General features: G+C 47.3%; 1 protein-coding gene across 3 annotated transcripts in view; it reads left to right on the top strand.

Annotated features, from left to right (window-relative positions):
- FBF1 (Fas binding factor 1) overlaps window positions 1-26150 on the top strand; it is a 506392-nt gene that overhangs the window by 369209 nt on the left and 111033 nt on the right. For all 3 annotated transcript variants that reach the window (XM_069200193.1, XM_069200194.1, XM_069200195.1), the window contains exon 26: window positions 23627-23803. In XM_069200193.1, the coding sequence (XP_069056294.1) occupies window positions 23627-23803 (177 nt within the window). The remainder of the gene's footprint in view (window positions 1-23626; window positions 23804-26150) is intronic.

Below are 26150 nucleotides of genomic sequence, written 5' to 3'. Positions count from 1 at the left end.
AGTTCAGGAAACTGTTGTAGGACTCTCCTACAATCAGCTTGCTGTTGGCCAGAGAGGGTGTCTGAGTAGATCACTCCATCTACTGTACCATCTTTTGGGTCTGATGACAGAAGATCAGGGAGAGGTTCACTCTCTGCCTCCTGATCCTCATCTGTTACCATCAACAGATTGACATCAGCCCTGTCGTGGAAGAGCTTAAGGCGGTTTACATGGATCACCCTCTTGGGGCTCCTGCTTGTGCCCAGGTCCACCAAGTAGGTGACCTGACTCTTCCTCTCTAGTACTGGGTAAGGGCCACTCCATTTGTCCTGGAGTGCCCTGGGGGCCACAGGCTCCAGAACCCAGACTTTCTGCCCTGGTTGGAACTCAACCAGTGCAGCCTTTTGGTCATACCAAAACTTCTGGAGTTGTTGGCTGGCCTCAAGGTTTTTGGTTGCCTTTTCCATGTACTCTGCCATTCTAGAGCGAAGGCCAAGTACATAGTCCACTATGTCCTGTTTAGGCTCATGGAGAGGTCTCTCCCAGCCTTCTTTAACAAGGGCAAGTGGTCCCCTTACAGGATGACCAAACAGAAGTTCAAAGGGTGAGAACCCTACTCCCTTCTGTGGTACCTCCCTGTAAGCGAAAAGCAGACATGGCAGGAGGACATCCCATCTCCTTTTGAGTTTTTCTGGGAGCCCCATGATCATGCCCTTTAATGTCTTGTTGAATCTCTCAACTAAGCCATTAGTTTGTGGATGGTAAGGTGTAGTGAATTTATAAGTCACTCCACACTCATTCCACATGTGCTTTAGGTATGCTGACATGAAGTTGGTACCTCTGTCAGACACCACCTCCTTAGGGAAACCCACTCTGGTAAAGATACCAATGAGGGCCTTGGCTACTGCAGGGGCAGTAGTCGACCTAAGGGGAATAGCTTCAGGATACCTGGTAGCATGATCCACTACTACCAGGATATACATATTTCCTGAGGCTGTGGGAGGTTCCAGTGGACCAACTATGTCCACACCCACTCGTTCAAAGGGCACCCCCACCACAGGAAGTGGAATGAGGGGGGCCCTTGGATGCCCACCTGTCTTACCACTGGCTTGACAGGTGGGGCAGGAGAGGCAAAACTCCTTAACCATGTTGGACATATTGGGCCAGTAGAAGTGGTTGACTAACCTCTCCCACGTCTTGGTTTGTCCCAAATGTCCAGCAAGGGGAATGTCATGGGCCAATGTTAGGATGAACTCTCTGAACAGCTGAGGCACTACCACTCTCCTAGTGGCACCAGGTTTGGGGTCTCTGGCCTCAGTGTACAGGAGCCCATCTTCCCAATAGACCCTATGTGTTCCATTTTTCTTGCCTTTGGACTCTTCAGCAGCTTGCTGCCTAAGGCCTTCAAGAGAGGGACAGGTTTCTTGTCCCTTACACAGCTCCTCCCTTGAGGGTCCCCCTGGGCCTAAGAGCTCAACCTGATAAGGTTCAAGCTCCAAAGGCTCAGTTCCCTCAGAGGGCAGAACTTCTTCCTGAGAAGAGAGGTTCCCTTTCTTTTGCTGTGTTGCAGTTGGTTTCCCAACTGACTTTCCTGTTCTCTTGGTAGGCTGGGCCATTTTTCCAGACTCCAGCTCTACTTTTTCACCCTGTGCCTTGCATTGTGCTCTTGTTTTCACACACACCAGTTCAGGGATACCCAGCATTGCTGCATGGGTTTTTAGCTCTACCTCAGCCCATGCTGAGGACTCCAGGTCATTTCCAAGCAGACAGTCCACTGGGATATTTGAGGAGACCACCACCTGCTTCAGGCCATTGACCCCTCCCCATTCTAAAGTAACCATTGCCATGGGATGTACTTTTCTCTGATTGTCAGCGTTGGTGACTGTGTAAGTTTTTCCAGTCAGGTATTGGCCAGGGGAAACCAGTTTCTCTGTCACCATGGTGACACTGGCACCTGTATCCCTCAGGCCCTCTATTCTAGTCCCATTAATTAAGAGTTGCTGTCTGTATTTTTGCATGTTAGGCGGCCAGACAGCTAGTGTGGCTAAATCCACCCCACCCTCAGAAACTAGAGTAGCTTCAGTGTGGACCCTGATTTGCTCTGGGCACACTGTTGATCCCACTTGGAGACTAGCCATTCCAGTGTTACCTGGATTGGAGTTTGGAGTGGAACTTTTCTTGGGACAGGCCTTGTCTCCAGTTTGGTGTCCATGCTGTTTACAGCTATGACACCAGGCCTTTTTGGGATCAAAGTTTTTACCCTTGTACCCATTGTTTTGTGAAGAGGCTCTGGGCCCACCCTCCTGTGCAGGTTTTTGGGGGCCTGTAGAAGACTCTTTACTATTTTTAGTTTTGGTTGTCTCATCACCCTTCTGCTGGGGAGTCTTTGTGACCCCTTTCTTTTGGTCACCCCCTGTTGAAGTCTTGGACACCCTTGTCTTGACCCAATGGTCCGCCTTCTTTCCCAATTCTTGGGGAGAAATTGGTCCTAGGTCTACCAGATGCTGATGCAGTTTATCATTGAAACAATTACTTAACAGGTGTTCTTTCACAAATAAATTGTACAGCCCATCATAATTATTTACACCACTGCCTTGAATCCAACCATCTAGTGTTTTCACTGAGTAGTCAACAAAGTCAACCCAGGTCTGGCTCGAGGATTTTTGAGCCCCCCTGAACCTAATCCTGTACTCCTCAGTGGAGAATCCAAAGCCCTCAATCAGGGTACCCTTCATGAGGTCATAAGATTCTGCATCTTTTCCAGAGAGTGTGAGGAGTCTATCCCTACACTTTCCAGTGAACATTTCCCAAAGGAGGGCACCCCAGTGAGATCTGTTCACTTTTCTGGTTACACAAGCCCTCTCAAAAGCTGTGAACCATTTGGTGATGTCATCACCATCTTCATATTTAGTTACAATCCCTTTGGGGATTTTCAACATGTCAGGAGAATCTCTGACCCTATTTATGTTGCTGCCACCATTGATGGGTCCTAGGCCCATCTCTTGTCTTTCCCTCTCTATGGCTAGGATCTGTCTTTCCAAAGCCAATCTTTTGGCCATCCTGGCTAACTGGATGTCCTCTTCACTGGAGTTATCCTCAGTGATTTCAGAGTTGTTGGTCCCTCCTGTGAGGGAACCAGCATCTCTGACTATTATTTGTGGAGTCAGGGCTTGAGAAGCCCTGCTCTCCCTAAGTAGGACTGGAGGGGGGGAATTTCCCTCCAAGTCACTATCTTCATCCTCTGAGTTGCCATCCTCAGAGGGGTTGGCCTTTTCAAACTCTGCCAAAAGCTCCTGGAGCTGTACTTTGGTAGGTTTGGGGCCCATTGCTATTTTCTTTAGTTTACAGAGTGACCTTAGCTCTCTCATCTGTAGATGGAGGTAAGGTGTGGTGTCGAGTTCCACCACATTCACATCTGTGCTAGACATTATGCTTCTAAAAGTTGGAATACTTTTTAAGAAACTAAAACTGGTTCTAGAATCTAATTCAAACTTTTACAAACTTTTAAACTCTAAAAGAAATGCTAAACAGGATCTAACACAAGGCCCTAGCAGGTCTTTTAAGAATTTAGAAAACTTTTCAAATTGCAAAAATCAATTTCTAATGACAATTTTGGAATTTGTCGTGTGATCAGGTATTGGCTGAGTAGTCCAGCAAATGCAAAGTCTTGTACCCCACCGCTGATCCACCAATGTAGGAAGTTGGCTCTGTATGTGCTATTTCAAAGTAAGGAATAGCATGCACAGAGTCCAAGGGTTCCCCTTAGAGGTAAAATAGTGGTAAAAATAGATAATACTAATGCTCTATTTTTGTGGTAGTGTGGTCGAGCAGTAGGCTTATCCAAGGAGTAGTGTTAAGCATTTGTTGTATATACACAAGACAATAAATGAGGTACACACACTCAGAGACAAATCCAGCCAATAGGTTTTTATATAGAAAAATATCTTTTCTTAGTTTATTTTAAGAACCACAGGTTCAAATTCTACATGTAATATCTCATTCGAAAGGTATTGCAGGTAAGTACTTTAGGAACTTCAAATCATCAAAATTGCATGTATACTTTTCAAGTTATTGACAAATAGCTGTTTTAAAAGTGGACACTTAGTGCAATTTTCACAGTTCCTAGGGGAGGTAAGTATTTGTTAGGTTTACCAGGTAAGTAAGACACTTACAGGGTTCAGTTCTTGGTCCAAGGTAGCCCACCGTTGGGGGTTCAGAGCAACCCCAAAGTCACCACACCAGCAGCTCAGGGCCGGTCAGGTGCAGAGTTCAAAGTGGTGCCCAAAACACATAGGCTAGAATGGAGAGAAGGGGGTGCCCCGGTTCCGGTCTGCTTGCAGGTAAGTACCCGCGTCTTCGGAGGGCAGACCAGGGGGGTTTTGTAGGGCACCGGGGGGGACACAAGTCCACACAGAAATTTCACCCTCAGCAGCGCGGGGGCGGCCGGGTGCAGTGTAGAAACAAGCGTCGGGTTGGTAATGGAAGTCAATGGGAGATCTCGGGATCTCTTCAGCGCTGCAGGCAGGCAAGGGGGGGATTCCTCGGGGAAACCTCCACTTGGGCAAGGGAGAGGGACTCCTGGGGGTCACTTCTCCAGTGAAAGTCCGGTCCTTCAGGTCCTGGGGGCTGCGGGTGCAGGGTCTCTCCCAGGTGTCGGGACTTAGGATTCAAAGAGTCGCGGTCAGGGGAAGCCTCGGGATTCCCTCTGCAGGCGGCGCTGTGGGGGCTCAGGGGGGACAGGTTTTTGTACTCACAGTCTTAGAGTAGTCCTGGGGTCCCTCCTGAGGTGTTGGATCGCCACCAGCCGAGTCGGGGTCGCCGGGTGCAGTGTTGCAAGTCTCACGCCTTTTGCGGGGAGCTTGCAGGGTTCTTTAAAGCTGCTGGAAACAAAGTTGCAGCCTTTCTTGGAGCAGGTCCGCTGTCCTCGGGAGTTTCTTGTCTTTTCGAAGCAGGGGCAGTCCTCAGAGGATGTCGAGGTCGCTGGTCCCTTTGGAAGGCGTCGCTGGAGCAGGATCTTTGGAAGGCAGGAGACAGGCCGGTGAGTTTCTGGAGCCAAGGCAGTTGTCGTCTTCTGGTCTTCCTCTGCAGGGGTTTTTCAGCTAGGCAGTCCTTCTTCTTGTAGTTGCAGGAATCTAATTTTCTAGGGTTCAGGGTAGCCCTTAAATACTAAATTTAAGGGCGTGTTTAGGTCTGGGGGGTTAGTAGCCAATGGCTACTAGCCCTGAGGGTGGGTACACCCTCTTTGTGCCTCCTCCCAAGGGGAGGGGGTCACAATCCTAACCCTATTGGGGGAATCCTCCATCTGCAAGATGGAGGATTTCTAAAAGTTAGAGTCACCTCAGCTCAGGACACCTTAGGGGCTGTCCTGACTGGCCAGTGACTCCTCCTTGTTATTCTCATTATTTTCTCCGGCCTTGCCGCCAAAAGTGGGGCCTGGCCGGAGGGGGCGGGCAACTCCACTAGCTGGAGTGTCCTGCTGGGTTGGCACAAAGGAGGTGAGCCTTTGAGGCTCACCGCCAGGTGTGACAATTCCTGCCTGGGAGAGGTGTAAGCATCTCCACCCAGTGCAGGCTTTGTTACTGGCCTCAGAGTGACAAAGGCACTCTCCCCATGGGGCCAGCAACATGTCTCGGTTTGTGGCAGGCTGCTAGAACTAGTCAGCCTACACAGATAGTCGGTTAAGTTTCAGGGGGCACCTCTAAGGTGCCCTCTGTGGTGTATTTTACAATAAAATGTACACTGGCATCAGTGTGCATTTATTGTGCTGAGAAGTTTGATACCAAACTTCCCAGTTTTCAGTGTAGCCATTATGGTGCTGTGGAGTTCGTGTTTGACAGACTCCCAGACCATATACTCTTATGGCTACCCTGCACTTACAATGTCTAAGGTTTTGTTTAGACACTGTAGGGGTACCATGCTCATGCATTGGTACCCTCACCTATGGTATAGTGCACCCTGCCTTAGGGCGGTAAGGCCTGCTAGAGGGGTGTCTTACCTATACTGCATAGGCAGTGAGAGGCTGGCATGGCACCCTGAGGGGAGTGCCATGTCGACTTACTCGTTTTGTCCTCACTAGCACACACAAGCTGGTAAGCAGTGTGTCTGTGCTGAGTGAGAGGTCTCCAGGGTGGCATAAGACATGCTGCAGCCCTTAGAGACCTTCCTTGGCATCAGGGCCCTTGGTACTAGAGGTACCAGTTACAAGGGACTTATCTGGATGCCAGGGTCTGCCAATTGTGGATACAAAAGTACAGGTTAGGGAAAGAACACTGGTGCTGGGGCCTGGTTAGCAGGCCTCAGCACACTTTCAATTGTAAACATAGCATCAGCAAAGGCAAAAAGTCAGGGGGCAACCATGCCAAGGAGGCATTTCCTTACAAGCAGGATATGCCCTTCCTAACATTCTCTTGCCACAGCACCTTCCCCCGTCCAACCCAGTGATTGATGGAGGATCAGTGGCTTAACAAAGGCCCCTGTGGTGCAGGGGGACCATGAGCTCCAAGGAGCCCCCTCAGCATAGTACCTGGGCCTGAGAGCTCCTGTTTAAGTCCAGAGGAGGGCCCTCCTTGTACTTTGCAGGAGGGCCCTCCTTGTACTTTGCAGGAGGCCCTTCAAGTTTTGTTACGTGTAAGGAAATGCCTCCTTGGCATGGTTACCCCCTGACTTTTTGCCTTTGCTGATGCCAAGTTATGATTTGAAAGTGTGCTGGGGCCTGCTAACCAGGCCCCAGCACCAGTGTTCTTTCCCTAACCTGTACCTTTGTTTCCACAATTGGCACACCCTGGCATCCAGGTAAGTCCCTTGTAACTGGTACCTCTGGTACCAAGGGCCCTGATGCCAGGGAAGGTCTCTAAGGGGTGCAGCATATCTTATGCCATCCTGGGGACCCCTCACTCAGCACAGACACACTGCTTGCCAGCTTGTGTGTGCTAGTGGGGATAAAAAGACTAAGTCGACATGGCACTCCCCTCAGGGTGCCATGCCAACCTCACACTGCCTATAGGTATAGATAAGTCACCCCTCTAGCAGGCCTTACAGCCCTAAGGCAGGGTGCACTATACCATAGGTGAGGGCATAAGTGCATGAGCACTGTGCCCCTACAGTGTCTAAGCAATACCTTAGACATTGTAAGTGCAGGGTAGCCATAAGAGTATATGGTCTGGGAGTCTGTCATGCACGAACTCCACAGCACCATAATGGCTACACTGAAAACTGTGAAGTTTGGTATCAAACTTCTCAGCACAATAAATGCACACTGATGCCAGTGTCCATTTTATTGTAACATACACCCAGAGGGCACCTTAGAGGTGCCCCCTGAAACCTTAACCGACTACCAGTGTAGGCTGACTAGTTTTAGCAGCCTGCCACGCACCAGAAATGTTGCTGGCCACATGGGGAGAGTGCCTTTGTCACTCTTTGGCTAGTAACAAAGCCTGTACTGGGTGGAGGTGCTTCTCACCTCCCCCTGCAGGAACTGTAACACCTGGCGGTGAGCCTCAAAGGCTCAACCCCTTTGTTACAGCGCCCCAGGGCACTCCAGCTAGTGGAGTTGTCCGCCCACTCCGGCCACGGCCCCACTTTTGGCGGCAAGACCGGAGGAGATAATGAGAAAAACAAGGAGGAGTCACTGGCCAGTCAGGACAGCCCCTAAGGTGTCCTGAGCTGAGGTGACTCTGACTTTTAGAAATCCTCCATCTTGCAGATGGAGGATTCCCCCAATAGGATTAGGGATGTGCGCCCCTACCCTCAGGGAGAAGGCGCAAAGAGGGTGTAGTCACCCTCAGGGCTAGTAGCCATTGGCTACTAACCCCCCAGACCTAAACACACCCCTAAATTCAGTATTTAGGGGCTCCCCAGAACTTAGGAACTCAGATTCCTGCAAACTAAGAAGAAGAGGACTGCTGAACTGAAAAACCTGCAGAGAAGACGGAGACACCAACTGCTTTGGCCCCAGCTCTACCGGCCTGTCTCCCCCCTTCTAAAGACACTGCTCCAGCGACGCGTTCCCAGGGTCTAGCAACCTCTGAAGCCTCAGAGGACTACCCTGCATCTAGAAGGACCAAGAACTCCTGAGGACAGCGGCTCTGTTCCCCAAAGACTGCAACTTTGCAACAAAGAAGCAAGTTTGAAACAACACACGTTTCCCGCCGGAAGCGTGAGACTTTGCACTCTGCACCCAACGCCCCCGGCTCGACTTGTGGAAAACAAACACCATAGGGAGGACTCCCTGGCGACTATGAGACCGTGAGTAGCCAGAGTTGACCCCACTGAGCCCCCACAGCGACGCCTGCAGAGGGAATCCTGAGGCTCCCCCTGACCGCGACTGCCTGCGTCAAAGACCCAACGCCTGGTAAAGAGACTGCATCCGCAGCCCCCAGGACCTGAAGGATCCGACCTCCAGTGCAGGAGCGACCCCCAGGTGGCCCTCTCCCTTGCCCAGGTGGTGGCTACCCCGAGGAGCCCCCCCCCCCCTTGCCTGCCTGCATCGCTGAAGAGACCCCTGGGTCTCCCATTGAATCCTATTGCGAACCCGACGCTTGTTTGCACACTGCACCCGGCCGCCCCCGTGCCGCTGAGGGTGTACTTTCTGTGCTGACTTGTGTTCCCCCCCACCCCCCGGTGCCCTACAAAACCCCCCTGGTCTGCCCTCCGAAGACGCGGGTACTTACCTGCTGGCAGAATGGAACCGGGGCACCCCCTTCTCCATTGAAGCCTATGCGTTTTGGGCACCACTTTGACCTCTGCACCTGACCGGCCCTGAGCTGCTGGTGTGGTACCTTTGGGGTTGCCCTGAACCCCCAACGGTGGACTACCTTGGACCCAACTTTGAACCCCATAGGTGGTTTACTTACCTGCAAAACTAACAAACACTTACATCCCCCAGGAACTGTTGAAAATTGCACTGTCTGGTTTTAAAATAGCTATATGTCATTTGTGTGAAAACTGTATATGCTATTTTGCTAATTCAAAGTTCCTAAGTGAAATACCTTTCATTTAAAGTATTGTTTGTGAATCTTGGACCTGTGGTTCTTAAAATAAACTAAGAAAATATATTTTTCTATACAAAAATCTATTGGCCTGGAATTGTCTCTGAGTGTGTGTTCCTCATTTATTGCCTGTGTGTGTACAACAAATGCTTAACACTACCCTCTGATAAACCTACTGCTCGACCACACTACCACAAAATAGAGCATTAGAAATATCTCTTTTTGCCACTATCTTACCTCTAAGGGGAACCCTTGGACTCTGTGCATACTATTCCTTACTTTGAAATAGTGCATACAGAGCCAACTTCCTACATTGGTGGAACAGCGGTGGGGTACAAGACTTTGCATTTGCTGGACTACTCAGCCAATACCTGATCACACGACTAAATTCCAAAAATTGTCATTAGAAACTGATTTTTGAAATTTGAGCTATTTTTCTACATTTTTAAAAGTCCTGCTAGGGCCTTGTGTTAGTCCCTGTTAGCATTTCTTTTAGAGTTTAAAAGTTTTGTAAAAGTTTGAATTAAGTTCTAGAGATAGTTTTAGATTCTTAAAAAGTATTCCAACTTTTAGAAACATAGGGGGTCATTCCGACCTTGGCGGGCGGAAACCGCCATGCGGCAGCACTCACGCAGCCCCCATTCCGACATTCCCGCTGGGCCGGCGGGAATGAGGCCGCAACACAGGAGCCGGCTCCGAATGGAGCTGGCGGTGTTGCGGCCGTGCGACGGGTGCAGTTGCACCCGTCGCGCTTTTCACCGTCTGCTATGTAGACAGTGAAAAGCTGGCCGGGGCCCTGTTAGGGGGCCCCTGCACTGCCCATGCCAATGGCATGGGCAGTGCAGGGGCCCCCAGGACACCCCTTACCGCCAGCCTCTTCCTGGCGGTGAAAACTGCCAGAAACAGGCTGGCGGTAAGGGGGTCATAATCCCCAGGGCAGCGCTGCTTGCAGCGCTGCCCTGGCGGATTATCACCGCCGGGGCAGAAACTGCGGAAAACCGCCGTCCCCGGCGGTGCGACCGCGGCTTTACCGCTGCGGTCAGAATAGGGAAGAAAGCACCGCCAGCCTGTTGGCGGTGCTTTCAGTCCTTATAGCCCTGGCGGTCTCGGACCGCCAGGGTCAGAATGACCCCCATAATGTCTAATGCAGAAGAGAATGTGATGGAACTCGACGTCACCCCTTACCTGAATCTTAGGATGAAAGAGTTAAGTTCTCTCTGCAAAACAAAAAAGATTAGAACTGGTTCAAACCCTACCAAAACACAGCTCCAGGAGCTTTTGGCAGAGTTTGCCAAGAACAACCCCTCTGAGGATGACCTCACAGAGGAGGAAGCTAGTGATGTGGAGGAAGTCCCACCTCCAGTCCTAGTTAGGGAAGCCAGGGCTCCTCAAACCCTGACTCCAAATGTGATAGTCAGAGATGCTGCTTCTCTCACAGGAGAGTCCAGCGCCTCTGGAATCACTGAGGATAGCCTCAGTGAAGATGACCTACTGTTAGCCAGGATGGTCAAAAGATTGGCTTTAGAGAGACAGCTCCTAGCCATAGAAAAGGAAAGACAAGAGATGGGTTTTGGTCCCATCCATGGTGGCAGCAACATAAATAGGGTCAGAGATTCTCCTGACATGTTGAAAATCCCTAAAGGGATTGTAACTAAATATGAAGATGGTGATGACATTACCAAATGGTTCACAGCTTTTGAGAGGGCTTGTGCAACCAGAAAAGTAAACAGATCTCACTGGGGTGCTCTCCTTTGGGAAATGTTCACTGGAAAGTGTAGAGATAGACTCCTCACACTCTCTGGAAAAGATGCAGAATCATATGACCTCGTGAAGGCTACCCTGATTGAGGGCTTTGGATTCTCCACTGAGGAGTATAGAATTAGATTCAGGGGGGCTCAAAAATCCTCGAGCCAGACCTGGGTTGATTTTGTTGACTACTCAGTGGAAACACTGGATGGTTGGATTCAAGGCAGTGGTGTAAATGATTATGATGGGCTGTACAATTTATTTGTGAAAAAACACCTGTTAAGTAATTGTTTCAATGATAAACTGCATCAGCATCTGGTAGACCTAGGACCAATTTCTCCCCAAGAATTGGGAAGGAAGGCGGACCATTGGGTCAAGACTAGGGTGACCAAGACTTCCACAGGGGGTGACCAAAAGAAAGGGGTCACAAAGCCTCCCCAGGGGAAGAGTGTTGAGACATCCAAAGGGAAAAATAGTAAAGAGTCTTCTATAGGGCCCCAAAAACCTGCTCAGGAGGGAGGGCCCAGAGCCTCTTCACGATCCAATTTTGGGTACAAGGGTAAAAACTTTGATCCCAAAAAGGCCTGGTGTCGTAGCTGTAATCAGCCAGGACACCAAACTGGAGAGAAGGCCTGTCCCAAGAAAGGTTCCACTTCTAACTCTACTTCAGCTAACACTGGAATGGCCAGTCTCCAAGTGGGATCAACAGTGTGCCCAGAGCAAATCAGGGTCCACACTGAAGCTACACTAGTCTCTGAGGGTGTGGTGGATTTAGCCACACTGGCTGCCTGGCCCCCTAATATGCAAAAATACAGGCAGCAACTCTTAATTAATGGGCAAAGTGTAGAAGGCCTGAGGGATACAGGTGCCAGTGTCACCATGGTGACAGAGAATCTGGTTTCCCCTGGTCAGTACCTGGCTGGACAAACTTATCCAGTCACCAACGCTGACAATCAGACTAAAGTACATCCCATGGCTATGGTAACTTTAGAGTGGGGAGGGGTCAATGGCCTGAAACAGGTGGTGGTCTCCTCAAATATCCCTGTAGACTATTTGCTTGGAAATGACCTGGAGTCCTCAGCATGGGCTGAGGTAGAACTCAAAACCCATGCAGCCATGCTGGGTATCCCTGAACTGGTGTGTGTCAAGACAAGGGCACAGTGCAAGGCTCAGGGTGAAAAAGTGGTGTTGGAGCCTGGAAAAAGGGCCCAACCCTCCAAGAGAAAAGGAAAGAAGACTGGGGAACCAGCTTCAACACAAGAGAAAGAGAACCTCTCTTCCCAGGAAGAAGTTCTGCCCTCTGAGGGAACTGAGCCTCTGGAGTTAGAACCTTATCAGGTTGAGCTCCTAGGCCCAGGGGGAACCTCAAGGGAACAGTTGTGTAAGGGGCAAGAAACCTGTCCCTCTCTTGAAGTCCTTAGGCAGCAAGCTGCTGAAGAGTCCAATGGAAAAATAACAGGAACACATAGAGTCTATTGGGAAGATGGACTCCTTTACACTGAGGCAAGAGATCCCAAACCTGGTGCCACTAGGAGAGTGGTAGTGCCTCAAGAGTTTAGGGAGTTCATTCTAACCTTAGCTCATGACATTTCTCTTGCTGGGCATTTGGGACAGACCAAGACGTGGGAGAGACTAGTCAACCACTTCTATTGGCCCAACATGTCCCAGAAGGTCAAGGAGTTTTGTGTCTCCTGTGCCACCTGTCAAGCCAGTGGTAAGACAGGTGGACACCCAAAGGCCCCTCTCATTCCACTTCCAGTTGTGGGGGTCCCCTTTGAAAGAGTGGGTGTGGACATAGTGGGTCCACTTGAACCTCCCACAGCCTCAGGGAACCAATACATACTAGTAGTAGTGGATCATGCTACTAGATACCCTGAAGCAATTCCCCTTAGGTCGACTACTGCCCCTGCAGTAGCCAAAGCACTCATTGGTATTTTTACCAGAGTGGGATTTCCTAAGGAGGTGGTGTCTGATAGAGGTACCAACTTTATGTCAGCATACCTGAAACATATGTGGAATGAGTGTGGGGTGACTTACAAATTCACCACACCATACCATCCACAAACCAATGGTCTTGTTGAAAGATTTAACAAGACATTGAAAGGCATGATCATGGGGCTCCCTGAAAAACTCAAAAGGAGATGGGATGTCCTCTTGCCATGTCTGCTTTTCGCCTACAGAGAGGTGCCTCAGAAGGGAGTAGGGTTTTCCCCCTTTGAACTTCTGTTTGGCCATCCTGTAAGGGGACCACTAGCTCTTGTGAAAGAAGGCTGGGAGAGACCTCTTCATGAGCCTAAGCAAGATATAGTGGACTATGTACTAGGCCTACGTTCAAGGATGGCAGAGTATATGGAAAAGGCAAGTAAAAACCTTGAGGCCAGCCAACAACTACAGAAGATGTGGTATGACCAAAAGGCTGCTATGGTTGAATTTCAGCCAGGGCAGAAAGTCTGGGTCCTGGAGCCTGTGGCTCCCAGGGCACTTCAGGACAGATGGAGTGGCCCTTACCCAGTGCTAGAAAAGAAGAGTCAGGTCACCTACCTGGTAGACCTAGGCACTAGCAGGACCCCCAAAAGGGTGATCCATGTGAACCACCTCAAACTCTTCCATGACAGGGCAGATGTGAATCTGTTGATGGTAACAGATGAGGACCAGGAAGCTGAGAGTGAACCTCTCCCTGATCTCCTCTCCACAGACCCTAAAGATGGCTCAGTTGATGGAGTGATCTACTCAGACACCCTCTCTGGCCAACAGCAATCTGACTGTAGGAAGGTCCTGCAACAGTTTGCTGAGCTCTTTTCCCTAACCCCTGGTCAGACACACCTGTGTACCCATGATGTGGACACAGGAGACAGCATGCCTGTCAAAAACAAAATTTTCAGACAGTCTGACCAAGTTAAGGAAAGTATCAAGGTGGAAGTCCACAAGATGCTGGAATTGGGAGTCATTGAGCACTCTGACAGCCCCTGGGCTAGCCCAGTGGTCTTAGTCCCCAAACCTCACACCAAAGATGGAAAGAGAGGGATGAGGTTTTGTGTGGATTACAGAGGACTTAATTCTGTCACCAACACAGATGCCCATCCCATTCCAAGGGCAGATGAATTGATTGACAAACTAGGTGCTGCCAAATACTTAAGTACCTTTGACTTGACAGCAGGGTACTGGCAAATCAAAATGGCACCAGGAGCAAAAGAAAAGACAGCATTCTCCACACCTGATGGGCATTATCAGTTTACTGTTATGCCCTTTGGTTTAAAGAATGCCCCTGCCACCTTCCAAAGGTTGGTGAATCAAGTCCTTGCTGGCTTGGAGTCCTTTAGTGTAGCTTACCTTGACGATATTGCTGTCTTTAGCTCCAGCTGGCAGGATCACCTGGTCCACCTGAAGAAGGTTTTGAAGGCTCTGCAAGCAGCAGGCCTCTCTATCAAGGCATCCAAATGCCAGATAGGGCAGGGAATTGTGGTTTACTTGGGTCACCTTGTAGGTGGAGGCCAGGTTCAGCCACTCCAGCCCAAGATCCAGACTATTCTGGACTGGGCAGCTCCAAAAACCCAGATTCAAGTCAGGGCATTCCTTGGCTTGACTGGGTACTACAGGAGGTTTGTGAAGGGATATGGATCTATAGTGACAGCCCTCACAGAACTTACCTCCAAGAAAATGCCCAAGAAGGTAAACTGGACTGTAGAATGCCAACAGGCCTTTGACACCCTGAAACAAGCAATGTGCACAGCACCAGTTCTCAAAGCTCCAGATTACTCCAAGCAGTTCATTGTGCAGACTGATGCCTCTGAACATGGGATAGGGGCAGTTTTGTCCTAAACAAATGATGATGGCCTTGACCAGCCTGTTGCTTTCATTAGCAGGCGGTTACTCCCCAGGGAGCAGCGTTGGAGTGCCATTGAGAGGGAGGTGTTTGCTGTGGTTTGGTCCCTGAAGAAGCTGAGACCATACCTCTTTGGTACTCACTTTGTAGTTCAAACTGACCACAGACCTCTCAGATGGCTAATGCAAATGAAAGGTGAAAATCCACAACTGTTGAGGTGGTCCGCCTCCCTACAGGGAATGGACTTTATAGTGGAACACAGACCTGGGACTGCCCATGCCAATGCAGATGGCCTTTCCAGGTTCTTCCACTTAGAAAATGAAGACTCTCTTGGGAAAGGTTAGTCTCATCCTCTTTCGTTTGGGGGGTGGGGAGGGTGGGTTGTGTAAGGAAATGCCTCCTTGGCATGGTTACCCCCTGACCTTTTGCCTTTGCTGATGCCAAGTTATGATTTGAAAGTGTGTTGAGGCCTGCTAACCAGGCCCCAGCACCAGTGTTCTTTCCCTAACCTGTACCTTTGTTTCCACAATTGGCACACCCTGGCATCCAGGTAAGTCCCTTGTAACTGGTACCTCTGGTACCAAGGGCCCTGATGCCAGGGAAGGTCTCTTAGGGCTGCAGCATATCTTATGCCACCCTGGGGACCCCTCACTCAGCACAGACACACTGCTTGCCAGCTTGTGTGTGCTAGTGGGGATAGAAAGACTAAGTCGACATGGCACTCCCCTCAGGGTGCCATGCCAACCTCACACTACCTATAGGTGTAGATAAGTCACCCCTCTAGCAGGCCTTACAGCCCTAAGGCAGGGTGCACTATACCATAGGTGAGGGCATACGTGCATGAGCACTATGCCCCTACAGTGTCTAAGCAAAACCTTAGACATTGTAAGTGCAGGGTAGCCATAAGAGTATATGGTCTGGGAGTCTGTCATGCACGAACTCCACAGCACCATATTGGCTACACTGAAAACTGTGAAGTTTGGTATCAAACTTCTCAGCACAATAAATGCACACTGATGCCAGTGTACATTTTCTTGTAACATACACCCCAGAGGGCACCTTATAGGTGCCCCCTGAAACCTTAACCGACTACCCGTGTAGGCTGACTAGTTTTAGCAGCCTGCCACACACCAGACATGTTGCTGGCCACATGGGGAGAGTGCCTTTGTAACTCTGTGGCTGGTAACAAAGCCTGTACTGGGTGGAGGTGCTTATCACCTCCCCCTGCAGGAACTGTAACACCTGACGAGACCGTGAGTAGCCAGAGTTGACCCCCCTGAGTCCCTCACAGCGACGCCTGCAGAGGGAATCCCGAGGCTCCCCCTGACCGCGACTGCCTGCTTCAAAGACCCGACGCCTGGTAAAGACCCTGCATCCGCAGCCCCCAGGACCTGAAGGATCTGACCTCCAGTGCAGGAGCGACCCCCAGGTGGCCCTCTCCCTTGCCCAGGTGGTGGCTACCCCGAGGATCCCCCCCCCTTGCCTGCCTGCATCGCTGAAGAGACCCCTGGGTCTCCCATTCAATCCTATTGCGAACCCGATGCTTGTTTGCACACTGCACCCGGCTGCCCCCGTGCCGCTGAGGGTGTACTTTCTGTGCTGACTTGTGTCCCCCCCGGTGCCCTACAAAACCCCCCTGGTCTGCCCTCCGAAGACGCGGGTACTTACCTGCTGGCAGACTGGAACCGGGGCACCCCCTTCTCCATTGAAGCCTATGCGTTTTGGGCACCACTTTGACCTCTGCACCTGACCGGCCCTGAGCTGCTGGTGTGGTAACTTAGGGGGTTGCCCTGAACCCCCAACGGTGGGCTACCTTGGACCCAACTTTGAACCCCGTAGGTGGTTTACTTACCTGCAAAACTAACAAACACTTACATCCCCCAGGAACTGTTGAAAATTGCACTGTCTAGTTTTAAAATAGCTATATGTCATTTGTGTGAAAACTGTATATGCTATTTTGCTAATTCAAAGTTCCTGAAGTTCCTAAGTGAAATACCTTTCATTTAAAGTATTGTTTGTGAATCTTGAACCTGAGGTTCTTAAAATAAACTAAGAAAATATATTTTTCTATACAAAAACCAATTGGCCTGCAATTGTCTGAGTGTGTGTTCCTCATTTATTGCCTGTGTGTGTACAACAAATGCTTAAACCTACCCTCTGATAAGCCTACTGCTCGACCACACTACCACAAAATAGAGCATTAGAATTATCTCTTTTTGCCACTGTCTTACCTCTAAGGGGAACCCTTGGACTCTGCATACTATTCCTTACTTTGAAATAGTGCATACAGAGCCAACTTCCTACATTACGCCATTGCAAAGGATATTCATTTTGCGACAGGAAGTGCAAGTCTTTTTGTCTGAAGGGGCAATTGAGAGGGTGCCCACACCAGAAGTTTGATGTTGTGTTATTCCCATTAGTTACAGGTGTCCAAGAAGGACAGAGGCCTTTGTCCTGTTTCAGACCTGTGCCCTCTGAAGGCCTTCCTCTGGAAGTAGAAATTAAAAATGCTCACACTGGCCCAGGTCTTTTCTGCCCCCTACCCTGGAGACTGGATGGTGGTGCTGGATCTTCAAGACACCTATTTCCTTATACCTGTCCTGCAGGCCCTTTGGCGTTATCTTCAGTTTGTGGTTGGACAGGATTATTTTCCATTTGTTGTGCTCTCCTTTAGTCTCAACAGTTCCCCTTGGGTGTTCCTAAAAGTGATAGTTGTGGTGGTAGTATACCTTCAAAGGTCAGGAGTGCCACTCAACGACTAGCTGTTGAATTGGAGCTCGTCACAGGCAGTTGTCAAGAACCTCTAGACTAAGGCGAACCTCCTGTCATCTTTGGGGTTCACTGTCAACATGTTGAAGTTGCTCCTGACTCCTCAGGTGCTCCCTTTCAGCAGAGCCATTCCGGACACAGTTTAGTTCCTTTTCCCCCGAAAGAGAGTCCAGGACATTCAGACTCTGATCCCATCTTTCAGCCTCGGACCTGGATTTCAGTGAGGTCGACTCTGAGGCTGCTGTTACTGATGACCTCTTGCATCCTGCAGATTGAGCACGCCAGGTGGCATATGTAAGCTCTGGAGTGGGCTCTGAATTCTCAGTGGGCCCAACATCAAGGGGACTACTAGACTGCCACTGAGATAGCATCAGACCCCTTTCGCTTCGCCGCACAGAGCAGACAGTGGTGACCAACCACTTCTAGGTGGAGTGGCCACATGGAAAAGATGGAGATCAGTGGCCTTGGGCAGAAACACAACTATGTATCAACCTTCTGGAGCTGAGGGCATCCTATTGGTGTTGAAAGCTTTTCTTCGAGCCATCCAATGGAGACTGGTACAGGTGCTCATTGACAATTCCACTGCCATGTTGTACTGCAACAAACAGGGCAGGTTGGGGTCGTGAGCCCTGTGCTTAGAGGCCCTGCGCCTCTGAAAATGGCTGGACTGCAAGGAATTTTTCTGATGGTGAACCACCTAGCAGCATCATTGAATGTCAAGACAGACAAGCTCAGTCATCGACACGTTGCAGATCACAAGTGCCAGTTACACCCTGAGGTTTTGCAAGGTCTCTTCCTTGAATGGGGAGAACTTTGGCTTGATCTGAGAACACACAATATCAGTGGTTATCGAGGTGTCTCTCACTCAAAGATGTGGTCCGCCTTGAGTAGAACGCCTTTCCACCGATACCACTCCTGCCCCAAGTAAACGAGAAAATCAAAACCACCTACACCCAAGTGATCCAAGTGGCCTGGGAGTGTGCATGGAGAGTATGGCATCCAGATTCCTGGGCTTGAGTATCTGTCCTCTGATCAGGCTGCCTGTCCAGGAGGGCAGGGCTCTGTGCCCCAGTCTTCTCAATCATCTTCTTGCGTGGAGATTGAGAGGTGAGAGCTGAATACCTTTGACCTTCCTCCAGAGGTGGTTGATGTAATCTTAGCAGCCAGGTGTCCCTCAACTAAAACTGTATTCGCCTGCCATTAAGACAAATTTTTGGCGTGGAATGCTGCTTGGCAGAAACTCCCTCCAGGCAAATTTAACTGACGTTTTGTTATTTGTTTTGTCTTTAGTCTGGCAAGGCTCTGCTCTGGACACGTTTAAAGGGTAATGTTTGGCTCTTTCGTTTTTTTTTGTGGTTAATGGATGAGTCCTCATTATTTAAGTTTTCAGTTGTTATACACTTTTTGAAAGGTTTACAACATTTGTTTCCTCCCTCTCCCTTTGTCATGCCACTTTGGGACCTTAACTTGGTACGCGCATTTCTGATGTGAGCCTCTTCACAGAAGTTCCTTGCGGCTTCTCACTCTCAAAACTGTATTCCTCGTTGCTGCAACATTGGCACAGTGAGTGAGTTAGCTTCAGTGTCTATTTTAATCCATCATACACCATCAGACAAGCTGGTTTTGGAGACACTAACATCTTTCTTGCCCAAAGTTGAGATGCCATTCCACGGCTGTCAATATATCACCTTGCCAATGTCTTATGCTCTTCCTCAGCCATCTAGTGAAGAGCAGTGCCTCCACTATTTGGACCCTAAGAGAGCTCTCAGCTTTTATATTGATCGTACAGATGAACTTTGAGTGGACAATCTTTTCTTTGTGTGGTTCTCTTGAGTGAAAAAGGCAAGGCTGTACAGAAGGAAACCATCTCTAGCAGGATTGTGTTCTGCATTAAGATTTGATTCACAGTGGCAAGGTAGCAGCCACTGGAAGGTCTGTATGCTCATTCTGCCAGAGTGAAAGTTGCTACCACTGTGTTGGCATGCGGAGTCCCTGTCATGAACATTTGCCATGCAGCTACATGTACGTCCCTCCATTTATTCAGGAAGCACTATTGTCTGGACAGCCAAGGGCATCTTGCCTGCTTGGTCCTGCAGTTCTTTCTAATTTCATTTCATCCACAGGCTCACCTACAGATGGGTACTGCTTTGGTATCTATTCAAAAGGTGAGAAATCTGCTGCTAGCATTCTTTATCAGAACAAGTTCCTTACCTTTGGTAATGATCTTCCTGTTATAGACACTATCTAGCCACTGATTTTTTACTGACTCGCCCATCCTTCCCGTTCTGTGTTTGGACGCTAATACGATCCCAAGTCTAGGAATCTGCCCATTGGTCATACCAATTTGCATTTTCTGCTCTGTGTCTGGGGGTGCACACGCCCTTGAAAGTAACTGATTGCACACAGGAGTGGCACCTAAATAGGCTTCGGGTGCCACTTCTGGAGCAGAACGTTATCAAGGCAGAGGTGCACGGCTCTACCTACTGGCATGCAGAGGTACTGCTGAAAAGTTTCCTAATGTAGTCTGACATCCGGTGAAATATTCAAAAGGTGTGGAATCTGTATCTGGATACCGTCTCTACCAGAAAGTGAATTACCAAAGGTAAGTAACTTGATCATTTGTGTGTTGTTTCCTGATTATAGCTACGCTTGATCTGAAACCCCCATACACACCTTTTTGGAATTCCCACTCTTCACTTTCCACATCGGGGTATTGCCTTCATTACACTTTCACACTTGATCGAACGTATCTCTTCCCTCCACTTCTCACAACTCTTTTAGAATGCACATTACACTAGGATTATCCAGTGTCAGCCTAGGCTGAGTCTTTGTGCATTTTCCATTGGGAGACTTAGTATTCCACACTTACCATGTAGGTGGAGCGTACTTACTTAACCAAATATATTTCAGCATACATTTTGTCATGTTCTGCCTCATTGTTTATGGTCTGTACTGTGCTTGTGGACACCAAACAGATCATTCAGTAACCCACAAATATACTATGTGTCCTTATAATTGTTGTGTCTACGATGTGGGTTCCTGGAACATGTGGCTCTGGGATGACAGGTCCCAGCTCCTAGATTACAGTATGGGCATTTTATCACTAGCCCTTTTCTCTCTCCCCTATTCTTCCCATTGTATTTTTAATCATTACCTTTTCTGCTTAATATTATCTTTCCTCCCCTTGCACCTCATACCTCAATGCTTTACCCTCAACACATCTAGGAAAACTTGGGAGTAACACACACTAGCCTACTACACTTATCAACTTCACTGCCATGCCCGACAGTGCACACCTGTATTTATACTTTAGGGGCTCTTACTGCTTTTCTTTCTTCTGCCTAAGAGTAATTACTTGATTTACAACACTTCCCTGAAGCTCTGATTATGTGTCTCCGTTGAATGGGATATGCCCCTCCAAGATTCCACAAATAAACCCTTAAGTTTGGCAACCTTTAATGTAAATGGGCTTTGTGATTATGTTAAGAAGAAAATCTTACTTCACCTCTCCACTAAAAAGTTATCCACATTATTACTGATAAACCTTCTGATTTTGAAGAGATATGGGGTTCCTTCCTCCCAGAGGTAAACCCGTTGACTATGTGCTACATAGATATGTATCTCTCTGTCATTGCCACAAAAGAAAATTATTTTGTTCCATATTATGCCAGAATATGCAGATTTCACTATTGGTATCCTCATTGTAAATTGCACAGTGTTGAATTATACTGTGTGAAGCGCTCATTAGAACAAAAGCATGAGACATTATGATAATCATAGGAACTTGCCATGGACCTTTGTATTAGTCATGATCTATGCTGATGGAGCCAGTTTTTATGATGCCTCAACCTAAAACTACCGAGGCCTTTGTTCTTAATGCTATATTTTTTATAGTTAGATTTTTGCCTAGACTTAAATGATTATCTTCATAATAGTGCTAGAGACTCAGCCCAAGGCTTAGAGGGGCAACAATTTTTTACAGTATGGGGAATGGCATCCTAGCAACCTGAAGAACTATCGCAAGAAGCAGTGTTCCCATATCGCCATGCTTCAGGAAAGCTTTTCATTGGTCAACCTGTATAGTTCAAGCTTGGCGACACTACATCTGGTTCTCAAAAATCCTTCCCTTGCTTCACATGGTGGTCATATGGTTTCCTATTATGCCAGACATTCCAGCATGAAGCGACAATCATACTCCAGACTGTGCAGTCACTCAGCAAGAGCACCCGTTTCCACATGAGCCAGGCTTTTCCTAAGAAGGCCTCTACTAAGATAACCTGAAGCATTGGATAACTACAGAAACATCTACTACCTTGGGTTAGTAGAAAAGCATGGGGCAGATGTTTTACCACTTGCATTTGCCCTGCTGGGGGTCATGTCTTGTTCAGGAAACTACTAAAGTCAGGCATATAGGTGGATACCTGATTAGTGGCAGCCAGATCTTACAGAAGTTGGAAAGGAAAATCCTTTTCCACTGACAATAAAGTTATCAAACATTATCAGACTATTCTGTTGCATTGTTTCCCTCTATGGCAAGGTGTAATACCAGTTGGAATCTCAGCATTATCCTGTTGCACTTAATGCACAAGTCTTTCACACTATGTTGCAGCGTTAATTAGAAATAGTGTTCCTAATACCCATAACAACTGACAGGACATATTCCTTAGCTGTACAAAACCTAATCATGCACCATTTTATTTCAGGGCAAAGTAGTACTCTGGGATCACCCTTCTTTTGCTTAAAGGCATTGATTGCATTTTATTTAAATGGGGAGGCTTTAACTATAAGTCTTCTGTTTGCGCCCTCACACTTTGTCGACTGACGATATGTTTAATGTGAGTGTAAGATATACTCTTTATCACTTACGTATTAGAACTAGTGTTTCAAAAAAATAGGTGATTTAAGATGTCTATAAGGTTTCTTACAATACCTTTGTTCCCTAATAAATTACCTGTATCTCCTTTTGCTATTCCTTATAGAAGATGTCACTTATTACAGGTCACGTATTAGAACTAGTGTTTCAAAAAAATAGGTGATTTCAGATGTCTATAAGGTTTCTTTCAATACCTTTGTTCCCTAATAAATTACCTGTATCTCCTTTTGCTATTCCTTATAGAAGATTTCACTTATTACAGGTCTAATGGAATGTACAGTACAGGCAAGCATTGGGGGCATTCTCCAGATATGTTTCTGTCAGAGAAGATATGCAGGGGAGCACCACACATATATTCTGCAAGCCTACAATCCTATACTTTGGATACAATATCCAGTTTTACCAAAAGGTCTTAAAAAGGTTTGTTTCGTTTATCGGTTATGGAATCTAACTATAAGTTGGAAATTAGAGATAGCTAGTATGTAGGAATAGGATAAAGTTACTTTTATGGTGAGCTTCTTACTCATAACAAGCTATCTCCCATAGCTAGAGCTTTCTCTAACTCCTTGGCCATCTTTCATGTCTGGCACATCAATGGGTTCCTTTTTTGTAATGGAAACTGCAGATACTGAGCATAACGTGATTCCACTCTGTGTACATAAACAGGCATGCTACTCAGTGATAAAGCTCTACATTAACTGCTCAGAAAAGCAGTCTCCAGACCAGTCACTATGTGGTAGGATACCCATAGGTTGGGATTGAAAGTTGCGCACTATGATTAAAGGTGGATGAAAACTCAGAAAGGATGAAATCTGTTTTTTAGTTTGCACCTAAGCAGATTTAAATTTTCCATAAGAACAAAAATCTTCTCCACTGCTAGCTAAGATAAAAGGGCAGATTTTGTGCCCAACTTGGCAATGCCTCTTGCATTCAGGCTGCTTTTACCATCACTAGACTGCAAAACCATCCAAAAAGTGCAGCCCCCCCCCCAGCTATTCTAATTAGTCTCGGCCGTTCTTCTTTACAGGTCTTAACAAAGGGGCCAATTTTTGTTGGTTGAATAACAGTCAGTCAGATTGGCTGAAACTGCAGGTTGGTTGCGCAGTTTAGGTTTGCTGTCGTAAAACCAATCAGAACTGTTGTCTGTGTTCAGACCATGAAGAATAGGTGTAGCAGGTCACAAATTCCTGGACTGCCAACAATCGAGGAAGGTGTGGGTTATATCACATGGGAAGGGTAGGAGGTCACCTGGAATATTGCATCTGTCTGCAGCCTACTGCAGGACTCACCTCATTGTCTGTCCACCAGAAAATGTTATCACACAATAATTTGCTTCCCCAGTTTGTAGAAAGAATGCTAATTTTATCTACCCTTGCTAAGACGAACATAGTCATCATTAAGATTTCTTTAGCACATTATAAGACCAATGTTTTTCTTTAATGTCTTCAGGAGCAGGCTCAGCTGAAGATTCAGGCCAGCGAACTACGGCTCAGGGAGGAGCAGTTGTGTGCAGCAAAGGAGGTTCTGGAGCAGGAGCGGCAGGAGCTAAAGCTGGAGAAGGAGCGGGTGAATGCAATGGCACAGCGCATAAGACAACGAGCTGAGGAGATTGAGAGCATGAGTAAGGTGAGCTGTTTCACTTACCTTCACGTGTAGAGCGTGAACAAGATGAAAAGCTGCTCTTTGTCTCAAAAGTGGGCTAATTTCTTTAGCAGATGAGCTTTGTGAGCAGCCATTTTTTTGGATCAGTTCAATTTATTAAGAAAGAGGAGTATACACATACTCCTGCTTACATCTTCTGGTGCACCAGGGCCATTACAAAATTAAATATTTAGCTTAAATCTTTTACTTTATAACCTAGTTCCTATGCCACCCTCTTAAATCTCACTGCAACTTGCCCAGTATTTTCAAAGACACCATGAGTCTATGATTAATGTACAGTCACATATATTTATTCTACTTCATTGTAGGTCCATGATTCCATTGCCCTCTGGTTGTTCCTTCCCCACCCAGTTTTTCATTTATCCCAAGACTTTGAAGTTAGTCAAAGGATTCTAGGATACTTAGGGCATGATAGTTGTCTGAATCATCTGCTAGGAAAATTATACACAGAATACATATTTCTTCAAAGTCCCCCTCCTTGTATTCTAATGCCATTGAGGTTTTATCCATCACTATTCCAAAATCGTAATAACCAGTTTCTGTGTTGTGGTATGAGCTTCTTAGAGCAGGTATAACTTATTTAGCTGCACACAAATTGAATTACATTAATCTTTCTCTAGGGGAGTGCAAAGGGAAAGGGTAGGTTTGTCTGTTAGGTAAGCCTACTGTAGTGTGTGTTGGTAGTCACTGGAATGGAGAACTAGCTCAGAGTAACCACCCAGGCATGGGTTAATACAGAAGTTTCATGCCGTGGGCAATGGAAGGCGCCTCATCAGTTGATTGGCAAGGCATTTGGCGAGCACACTCAGGTGCTCTTGGCCAGACTGCGGGACAAATGGGGAGCTGATTTTTGGGAGGGCCCTTAATGACAAGAAATTTAACAAAATACTGGAATGCCCAGCTCCTGTGTTCAGAAACACCAGATTTAAACTCATCCAATTCTTTCTAGTGCACAGGGCCTACCTCACCCCTAATAGAATTAATGATTTGTTTTCCTGGTGCAGTGGCACAGCGTCAAAATGTCACATATGGTGTGGTCATGCCCCTCCCTCTCCTAGTACTTAGTAGAAATTACTACATAACTTAATCAAATCACACGAAACACCAAATTAAAGAGCTGGGAGGCCTGTACTCGTGGGCTTTTTAGGCTTTCTCAGAAAACAAGAAAACCAAACTCATAGCCATCTTCATTGACCTCTTGTTACAGCTCACAAAGCACATAGTGAACCATCACCACTGGAAAGCTACAAAGTCCCATACACCCCACGCTTGCCTGTTGGCGCCAGCATTAGCAGCGTGGGCAGAAGCGGAGAGCAGAGTACATAGACGGGTAGAGGCAAAAGTCTAGAAGAATCACCTCCTCTTGCAGGGATGCGATGAATTGCTGATTGCTTTCCGGACCATTATTAAGAATGACACCTTCCCTCCCTAGGAGCACTGCTATACATAGCAAAAACTATCTCATAACTCTACTGTGTCCGCAGGGATATTACCTTCACAGCCCGCATCATCTTCTCAAATTCTTCCTTGTGGGTACACTGCAGTAAGACTAGCGACTGGGCTACCCCTCTAGATCCCTACTCTCCCCCCAACTTTGTTTTAGACGCTGGGTTAATAGCAAACACTAGAATAATAAAGCTGTACACTAGCAGATCTTGAAAAATCATAAAAATGTTACTAGACCTGCGGGTCGAGTAATTTGAATAATCTACTCAACCTAACTGTAATGTACCTGACAGGTCTCAAATTGTGTGATCCTAGGCAAATATTTTGGTTTACAGAGTCTACTTTTTCTTCATTCTCAGATAAGAGCTCTGTTATTAACAATAATCTGAAAATTGAGTTTCAGAAAACATATTTATCATTTGCACATCACCAAGTAAAGTGTTCTGATTTGTTTTCATCCTATTACAATATTTTGTTTTCATGACAGAGAAGTGCAAACAAAAAAATTTGCTTGCACAACTACTGAAATAAATATTTGAAATGTTTGTACAGTTGACTTACTTATTTAAATTTGTATGTTAGGAAAAACCTGGCACCCTACAGCCTTTCATTTCACACCCTTAGTATAGCAGGTTAGAGAGTTCACCTTACAAAATCCCAAAACTCTGCAGTCAGAAGGAAAATGTATTGTAAGACAAACTGATTTTTGACCTCAGTCTCTGAACATAGAGCAAATATGACAAGATAAGAAGATTTAAAGACGTCTTTAATGCTCCTTTGCTTTCTGACTGACCAGAACACCTTTTCTTTGTCAACAGTAGGTCCTACAGAAATAGCCTAACCTGATAAAATATGACTCACCATA

This window comes from Pleurodeles waltl, chromosome 7 (genome assembly GCF_031143425.1).
Source record: "Pleurodeles waltl isolate 20211129_DDA chromosome 7, aPleWal1.hap1.20221129, whole genome shotgun sequence".
Taxonomy (NCBI): domain Eukaryota; kingdom Metazoa; phylum Chordata; class Amphibia; order Caudata; family Salamandridae; genus Pleurodeles; species Pleurodeles waltl.
This window is presented reverse-complemented; position numbering and strand designations above follow the sequence as displayed.